The sequence below is a fragment of the Eurypyga helias genome, unplaced genomic scaffold (assembly GCF_000690775.1).
Source record: "Eurypyga helias isolate BGI_N326 unplaced genomic scaffold, ASM69077v1 scaffold42350, whole genome shotgun sequence".
NCBI classification, from domain to species: Eukaryota; Metazoa; Chordata; class Aves; order Eurypygiformes; family Eurypygidae; genus Eurypyga; species Eurypyga helias.
Window position 1 is genome coordinate 78 of NW_010225886.1, and position 9,551 is coordinate 9,628.

General features: G+C 41.8%; 1 protein-coding gene across 1 annotated transcript; it reads left to right on the forward strand.

Annotated features, from left to right (window-relative positions):
* Positions 1-362: 362 nt before the first annotated feature.
* On the forward strand, positions 363-9,373 carry CCDC112 (coiled-coil domain containing 112; the record flags this gene model as incomplete). The annotated part of the gene is made up of 9 exons (XM_010150847.1): positions 363-475; positions 2,445-2,563; positions 4,281-4,370; positions 5,699-5,774; positions 6,226-6,616; positions 7,314-7,730; positions 8,452-8,547; positions 9,140-9,258; positions 9,343-9,373. Coding segments are annotated over 9 exons (1,452 nt in total), but the record flags the coding sequence as incomplete, so codon positions are not given.
* Between the last annotated feature and the right edge of the window lie 178 nt (positions 9,374-9,551).

Sequence of the window (9,551 nt, forward strand, 5' to 3'; positions counted from 1 at the left end):
TGGTCTCAACACCATGGTAACTCCAACAGGGGTTTCCTAATCTGCCTTCCGAGTTACCCCGAGCGTCAGAGACTGCCGTGAGGCCGGGCAGCTGCCTCGATGTAGTACTGCGCTGTGCCGAGCAGCCTGTTAGCGCAAGCTGGCGTTGCCCCCTTCCCATTTTTCCATTGGGATACAGTCCTCGGCTTGCCATCACTTATCCCTTCCGTTGTACACCTGTGTGACTTCAAATTAGTTGGATCGCACCAGTGTAAAACTGAAAAAAATGCTGTTAATACTGCACTGCGGTGTCTGCTTCAAAATAGCCAGTGCGTATTTAAAAAATAGGGGTTTTGAATAACGTTTGATTTTGTTATGTACAGAACGACAGCTGTGGTACTGCAGGTGTTGGTCGACAGTTTCAGAACTCGAAGATGAAGGCTGAACAAGCTGAGAAACTTGAATTCGTAAGAACTGCAGAAAAGCTGAAAACTCAGTAAGTTAAACACTTCATCCTAAGTGTATTTTCATGCTGATGTAACATAACTCAGGGTTCAAGGTAAGATTTTGTAATAATGAAACCTTTAGGCTAAAATTTCTGGAGCTCAGGCAGATTATTGTGGTTATTACAGTATTTCAGGATAGGCTCATGAGCTCCAAAATGCCCTGTTTTTCTGATTACCATTTGGACTTTGGTCAGTCATCTTCTTTAGTAAGCTACAGCTGCACTAGATGCAAAAAAAAAAATAAAGTGCATGTGGCAAAACTGACGTCTCAGTTTTCCTACTCAGCTATGCTTACCCTTCTAAGAACCTAAAGCCTTTAAGACATACAAAAAGGGACATGCAGCATTACAACAGCTTCCTCAGAGAAGACTGAAAGCACTTCATCTGGAATATCTAGGCCACTGCTTTGGAAAATGGGTTCAAGACAGCTCAGGCACAGAAGTGATTTAAATCTCTTAAATGAGTAAGTGCTGTAACAACTACACCGGCGTCTGAAACGACAGGGTTTTTTCTCGAACAGATGAGCTTTATGAGGAAGAGCTGATGTAGCCCCCCAGCTGAAGGAGGGGTTTGTAGTTGTGAATCCTGAAGAGTGACAGATCTCACAGCCATGCTGTATGCTGACTGAATCAGCTCCTCCTCAGTTATTCTGGATCCTGGGTTATCGCTCAAAAATTGACTGCTGTGTCATGTAGATGTCCTAAGCAGCTTCAAACAAGGCATGCCATTTAACTACGGCACACTGTCCTTCTGTAGTGCTCTGTAGGCCTCTAGTGCACTCTTTGGGGAGGTTTGGTACTTGGGTCTACTCTGTGAATTCTGGTGGACAGCAAAGCACCGAATAGGGGTTTGAGCCACATAGCAGCAACAGTCTGCTGAAGAACCAAGCGGCTACTGAGAGAGACAAGAGTTTCTTGGGCTGAGAATAGTGCTGCTGAATGTCAGGAGTCCTACCAGATGTCTCGGTACGGTGTGGCACCACTGTCCCACCGTTCTGATCTCTAAGGTGGTGGCACTAAACGTCACAGGCCTGCTCAGGACTGCAGCACCTGCAGTCCTTTTGCACGTGCTGTTGTGTAGGTCAAGCCCTAGAATACTGCCTGGTTGTAGTGAGGCAAAGCACATCCCACTCTGAGGTGTACTCTAAAGCTTCTGGCCCTAGTAAGAAAGCAGAAGTCACCTATAGCTCTCTGTACTATACATAAGGCGTGGTCAATAAGGTAGCAGCTTTAATGTCTTACTTAAATGCTGATGAACTTGATGTAGTTGTAGTACTACTATTACTGGTGTTAAGGCTGAGAGAGGGTAGTTGCTTTGTCTGTCCTGGGGCTCCACCTATGTGTGCAGCTGCGTTAATACAGCCTGTCTGAGCCCCTGCGCTTTCCAGTGAACATTCTCACGAGGCTCCCTGATCGTGAGCATACAGATAAAACTTCAGACCAGTTCAGTGCGTGAAGAGCCACTGTCTGTCAAAGAGGTATTTTCCGTGTTAACTTCTTCCGCTTGTTCAAGTTCTTGGGTTACTGTGGTGTGTAGTCTAATCCTGAAGAAAGATTTTCCTTGAATACCGCTGTAGGAACAAACTAGTGATCTGTATAAAACCACAGAATCACAGAATGGTTTGGGTTGGAAGGGACCTTAAAGACCACCTAGTTCCACCCCCCCTGCCATGGGCAGGGACACCTTCCACTAGACCAGGTTGCTCAAAGCCACATCCAGCCTGGCCTTGAACACTTCCAGGGATGGGGCATCCACAGCTTCTCTGGGCAACCTGTGCCAGTGCCTCCCCACCCTCTGCGTGAAGAACTTCTTCCTGATATCTAATCTAAACCTCCCCACTTTCAATTTAAAATCTGAGACTGTCTTGCTGACACAGCCTCAGCTGGACACTAACCTTGGGAAGTCTTGGGGCTTTGCTAAGGATTCGTGGCTTACTAAGAATGGCAACTTTTTTTCCAGGCTTGCAAATATAGAAAAAGACAAAAATGGACCTCTTTACAATAGGAGGAGTCATTTCAGGGTAGAATACAGCATACTAGAGGAACTGGAAGAGAGCATGACTGAAAAAAAGAAAGTAAGTGGGGTTATATTTGGGGTTTTGACTACTGTTGTTTAAATGCTTTAATAACCAGCAGTGCAGAGGTTAGCTGAGGCAGAAGGTAGATGTCGATAAAAGTGTGGTATTTCACACTGCTGTCTGCTGCTTATGAAGAGTACTTCCACAATTCACTTGCAAAATGTTTATGCTTTTGAATTTTGTGCTTTCTGGGTTATTAACTGTATTCTTTTAATCTTGAATGTACCAGATACACTCACAACTTTGGTGAAAAGTTATTGTTATAGAAACTTAGAATTAATTTTATGTGTGTATTGCAAAATCTAGCAATAGTAGATTGTAGTCTAGCTATGGTAAAATCAATATATACTTACCACAGCTTAAGTATTCACACATGGATTGCTGCCTTTAAATATACTTCTAAGCAGTTCTGTGTTTGCACTTTTCAAATTTGTGAATAATGCATATTCATAGTCTAAATTGTGAGGTGAGATGGTACACAGTCTGTCCTACAACGTCTGTTTCACTTACAGACTGATTAAATAATTCAGGAAAAAAAGTGTCACAGTACCTAGATTGTTTCAAAAGTAGTCAAATCATGCTTTGCCTTCTGATACAGAAGATCAAAACAAATAAGTGGAAGAAGGGAAAGGACACACAGAGACAACCAAAAATACAATTACCTTAGAAATTTCTATGTGTGTTAATGTGCACATTAAACCATGGTCTTTACATCTTGCAGTCCTTAAGAAATGTAAATGTTTCCATGGAATGACTAGTCTAAAAAGTTCCAAAAAATTTGCAGGGGTGAGAAGGGACGATGGAAGTATGGATGGAGATACTGTTGTGAGATAACAAAGAGGACAAAGATGAGGGGTGTAAGGCACTGCATGTGAGATGTGAAGAAGCATTAAGAGTATGATCTTTTAGGATGTGTATTAGAACCCCCAAAATTCGCATTTACTATGTTGAGGTCTTTCAGCATCATACATGTGCTTGTTCACTTTCTTTGGACCCGGCAGAACTAGTGAAGTCATGCCTTAGCTACATTTTTTTTTTTTGACATTTAGGTCCTCCACTCTGTTATCCCTTCCTTAAACCAAATCTTCTAGGATAGAAGCTACAGCTCCTTAGTACCTCAGATGTGTCCAGAACCTCATCCTCATCAGTACTGTGTTTATGGTCTCATGAGGAGCCAAGTGGTAATAAAGCACATTGAGTGCATGCATGCTTGGAGTACATGAGAACACTGGCCCTGCTGTAGTTCACATAGCAAATAAGTAAGTCTCGTTGAAGTAGTATGTTCACGTACGCTTTCCAAGTTTCTTCACTGCTGAGTGGTTTCAGGCCTAGGCCAGAGTCTCCCTCAAAATTCAGAGGTGTCGTCTGTGTAGGTAATATTCTTCAAACTCTGTCTACCTGATAAAAGGTTTGGAAAAAACCCACAACTGAATTAATCTAAATATGAGTATCTTGTTGACCCCCTTTAGAACTAGGATCCACCCATTTTAAAGTCTCTTGACGCTGTGTGGGGAGGTACATTGCCCGTGCAGTCACCTACATGCAGGTACAGTCATGTTAAAATGCATAGTATTACGGCAGTTTCTTATGGTCAAACAGAATGTGCGTGCCCGCTCAGATGAAATCTCCGGTTTATTCTGGACACTTTGTTGCTCTTGTGTTGAATTTAATGCACAAAGAAACTGTTGGAACCATAAGCACCTTATTTTGTTTAACAGAAGCTAAAATTCTGCAGCAGCTCTCAAAAATACGAAATAATGTGAAGAGACTTCAGCAACAATTGAAAGATGTGAAGCCTACACCAGAATGTAAGTCATGACTACAGATTTCAAAACATTTTCCCCTCTGGACAGGTTTTTCCCATAGTCGGACTTGTGATTCTGTGCGGACTTGTGATTCTGTGCGGACTTCTGAAACTCGTTCTTGGGAAACTGTCTGCTTTCCCAGGAATTTGGGAAGAATTCGTAAGTGTAAGAAATGGTGAAAGATGGTGCAATTCTGTGTGGAAACAGAGAAACTTGCTCTGTCTCAGAAGTGGTGTGGGTTTGTTTATTTAGGCTGTTAAAGCCAGGAAATTCCTCCCTGTAACTCTCGGCCTTATGTAAAACGAAGTCAGTATTCTGGTGATATATTCTGGTATCCGTTTAGATACAGCTCCCTTTCATGTGGAAGGTGGTCACAGAGTAGGGTCTACAAGGAACTTATTTCTAGCCATCCACATAGCCTGGAGTGCAAGTTGGAATATTTTGTGGAACGTGGTGAAACAACTCCATCAGGTGGGATGTCTGAACCTTTTGGGAAAAAGGCACTGAAAGAACCATTCTCCTGTGATACTCTGCCACCTCGTGTGGAGCTCAGGTCGAAGCACTCCCACTAGCCGAGGGCTTTCTGATGCTGGGTAAAATGCATCTCACTCCGTTTAGTCAGTGGCTGTTGTATAAAAAATGCATGATCTTCTCAAGCTGCTAGCAAATTACCAAGAACGAATGGGCCTGAAAGCTGAACTAAAGCGTTTTAGATGACGTAACTGCACCAATTCAGTTCAGTATTTGCCCAGAGATACACTGTGCTGGTTTAAAACAGATTGTAAAACTTCTCTACCATTGCAAAATAGATCTTGCCTAGACAGCTGTCTTACTGCCTTTCTCCCTATCAGGACTATGGCGTGCTGACAGTACAGGATCAAGTCGTGCTTTGGTGCTTCTTCGTCAGCTTTGTAAAGGTAGAGACCTGTAGGCTAAAGAGGATCACTACAACCAAAGATTTGAGTATGATTAAGTCACTAACTGCATTGTTACAATAAACAGGAATGGAAACTCTGTAGGATAAGGCTGTCTGGTTCTGTCAAATCAGTTGAAGGTTACTCAATGAGAATGAGAATGAGACTCATTTAATAGAAATAAACATTTATACTGGGACTTGTATCCAGTTAGCTAAACCACTGTGAAATCACACCTTTTGACTAAATCAGAGTCTACCTTTCAAGGCTGTTTGAGGTGGAAATGCATGCGTTTTTGTGTACTGATACAAGTGTTCCAGAAGTCTGCAAGTGCTTACATTTCTGGATAGTGCTGAATCACTGGTAAATACTGTAGACTTCTTAAGTTATACACTCTTTTCTTCTTTTCCTTTTCAGTTGTTGACAAGCTGAAGGAAATGATGGAAGAAGTTGAAAATGCAGTCAATGCTTTTAAAGAGGAACAGAGGCAAATGTATGTTTATACATGCTTTAGCTACAAGTGCTTTCATAGGACACAGTGAAAACTGCATGAATCAAGTAAACTGATCTTTGATGAAAAGGCTTTTCAGAGAAAGGCTGCAGAAGAGATTAGATTGTGGGGTTTTTGTTGTTGCTGTTGTTTCATTTTTTAAGTGTGTGTGGTTTTTTTTCCCCTTTCTACTGGTGTCAGAAGGGGATTGAGTTAGTTGTTTTGAGTGCCATACATGTGTGCTTTCACTAAAAGGGTAACTTAATTCATACTGTGTAGTGCTTTATTATGGGATCATTACAGCTGTGCTGTAATCTGTGTTACCATTTCAGTTCTTAATCTTTGAAGAATAGCTTTTGTGTGGTACTGAACAATTCCAAAATTCATTTTCGGTGAATAAACAATGGATACTGGAAATTTTTTTCTTACATTTCAGTGTTTGTTCTCTTTTCAGATATGAACAGCTTTTGAAGGAGGAAAAAACTGCCATTAACGAGCTCCGTGTCTTTGAGAGAAAAGTGGAAAGGTGGGCATTAGACAGCCAAACAACAGAAAAAGTGTTGAAATTACCATCATCCAGGGGCTCAGTTGATAAAACACTGGAAAATCATCTACCTGAAGGAGTAACAGAGTTTGAAAGATTTCTTCAGCGAACAGGAGGGCGGCAAGGCGGCTGGGATGATTATGATCACCAAAGTTTTCTGAAAGTATGGACAAAACACAAAGGAAGGGTGTCTTATGTGGATGAAGCCCTTGAGTATCTCTGTGGAAGAACAAAAGAAGAAATTGAACAGCATGGCAAATGGTATCAAGAATTTCTAATTTTACATGAAAGAAAGAAAGAGGTAAAATAATCCTTCTGGGACTTCTGTAGCTGTAAGAAAAAGTACTTATTTTTAAAATGCATCCATTTCTTAATTTCGTGTTTGCCTCTCTTGTGGTAGACCTAGGTGGATTTCTGTTATAGCTGATGGTATATAACTGAAACCTTTGGCATCCACAGTTTGCCAAAAATCTTTGTCCTCAAGAATTACCAATAATTGTAGACCTCACACCACACTGAAGGTCCCTAATAGTGTCTGTTCCACCACAAAGGCAATACACCTATGCCACACTGACACATAGAATTGTGATTCCTTCAAGAGCTAACCATCTGAGTAATAAAAGATACACTGACATAAAAACTGAATTATAAAATAGTAGGTGGATTTACTAAACTGAATAAAAATAGTAAGACGAGAAATATGTTTGCCTTAAAAAAAGCATTTAAAGCACCAACATTCGTAACTACCCAAAGTTAATGTGAATACCATAACTTAAATGATTTTAGCAGGCACGTATTAAACCTGCCTGTGTGATCTGTAAGAAAATGGTGAGAAAGCAGACGTAGGTGCTTACTCGCCTTAAATTTTGCCTTTATTGGACTTTCCATTCCTATCTGCAGTTTGTATCCTCAGAGCATGTTCTCATCAGACCAAATCAACGGGAATGCGAAAATTGTCATGAAAACCTTTTTTTCCCTCCCTTACTATTCTCTTGCAGTCAATTAAGAAGTGGAAAGAGAAGCAGCAGCAAGAAAAAGAAAGAACCTTGAAGGAGAAAGAGAAATCAGAAAAAATGCTCAAGGAAGAACAGCTACAGCGTGAAGAAGCGAAGAGGCAAAAGACAGGAGAAGAAAGAAAAAGGCAGCAAGCAGCAATTGAAGCATGGAAGAAGCAGAGAGCAGTAACATTTGCAAGGGAGCAAGCATCACAACTGAAACTGGAAGAAGAGAAGGAGAAAAAGCAACAAAAAGAACAGCAGCGGCAGTGGCACATGAAGTTACTGTTGGAAAGGTATACCTTGCAGAAGAAAGAAAAGGAGGAACTTGAAAAGCTTGAAGAGGAGAAGAGAAAGGAAGCTGAAAAGGCGGAACGGAAGAGAACCGCTGCGCAGGAAATTACCAGGTTTCAGGAGCGTGTGCGTAATTATGTCTCCATTTATGCGTGTTGTGTTGTTTTTTAAATGCCTATTTCACCCCCCAGTGAAATCTGTTAAACACTTGTTAAAATCCAAGTTTCACTCACTTAAATCTGGTTTTGATTCACTACGAATAACAGCATGTTGCATACGAGAAACAATATGAAACTTTATTTTAGACAAGTATGTTCCTTCTCCTCAACATCTCAGTTCTCCGGGGTTATTCAAGGCTGTGTATCGTCCTGCATAGAGAAGTGGTTTTATTTACTTCAGCGTGGAAATGTTCGGGAAAAACAGCTTGGGCAGTGTTGCCCTCCCGAGATGTCAGAAGACCTGATGGTTGTGTGCAGATAGGAAACAAAAGGAGGTGTTAGAATATCCTCCAGGTTTCAGTAGCTGTAAGGTCACTTTAGATCCTGTTTTGATGCAAAACTGATTATGGGAGAAATCACATTCTTGTCAGCATTCACACTACAGTTCATTTTTATAAACAGAGTTTAAACTGCTACAATTATTATTTTTTCCCCCAAAACTGTGTAACTATAATGTTTGTGCAGCACAAGCTATAGCAAGTAGCTACCTAGCATAACTTTATTCTGTACTGAGACAAAATAATTGAAAAAAAACCAAAAAAGCCTATGAAAAGGCTGCCTCTATATTTTCATACAATCCGTTTCACTTCCAAACGAAAGTTTGCTTTTCCATTCATTATGTGTTTCAGGACCTACATAAACTGGAGCTGAGGATTCTACAAAAACAAGCTAAAGAGCTAGAGAAACGAGAAAAAGAAAAAAGGCTGGCAAAGTTAAGAGAGAAGGTAACTCACCTTTTTTGCTTTGTTTTAATCTGGGGTGTGTGCGGTTTGGTTATGAAAACTATATTCTTCCTTACTGATCAAAAAAGCAATTTTTACTTACTTAAATGGCTTATGAAGAAAAAAAAAAAAAGATAAGTCATGCTTGTTATCAGGATACAGAAATGCAGTAGGGATAGTTCATGTTTAAAAAAAGGTAAGAGAGAATTTGTTCACCTCCCAGCAATACTTACCCTGGGTAAAGCCTGTAGCTCGTGCAAAGTAGCTGCAATACAAGTGGTGTTTTTTAATTTTTAAATGGTTTTCTACCATTAGTTAAATAAGTAGGCTGGCTTCAGAACAAAAAAGGGGAATATTGTCCGGATGCTTAAGCGTTTATCCTCTTAAATGACTACATCAGTTGCTGCCCCTCTTAGCGATTTCACGTTTCTGCCATTTCCTGCGGCAGCGTGGAAGGAAAAGTCACTTTCTGGCCAGCCAGCCAGCTTCACTCCGCACCCACCGGTACGGTGAAGAGCTAACAAGCGTACGTAGATCGTTCTGCCCTCAGACAGAAAGACCCAGTTTTTTGTTTTCGTTCGCTTTTCTCTCCGAGGTGGAGACGCACGTCCGCAGAGACCCGTCCAGGCTGCGCAGACCTACCAGGGGCTGGGAGGAACGCACCAGGGACATCGCACCCACAGCGCCAGAACCGCCTTTACGCATTCCTCACCGGTAAGGAGGAGGGCGGGGGACGCGTAGCGTGACCCAAGTGCAGTTGTACGTGAGCTCTTTATGCTTTTTTTCCCCTGTTTTTAGAGCTATCCCAGCCTGGAGACAAGGGTTGTAGAGGACCATATACAACCATCTACATCTGTCGCGGGACGGTGACTCTCCAGCACTCCCAGGACTCGACACCAAACTGCCCTGACCCAATGACGTATATTACCTTTGGAATTCCCCACTCTCGGGTCTGTCAGCTGTGGGACGGGCGGGGCGAGCGCCTTTCCGGGCTGGCAGCCCAACAC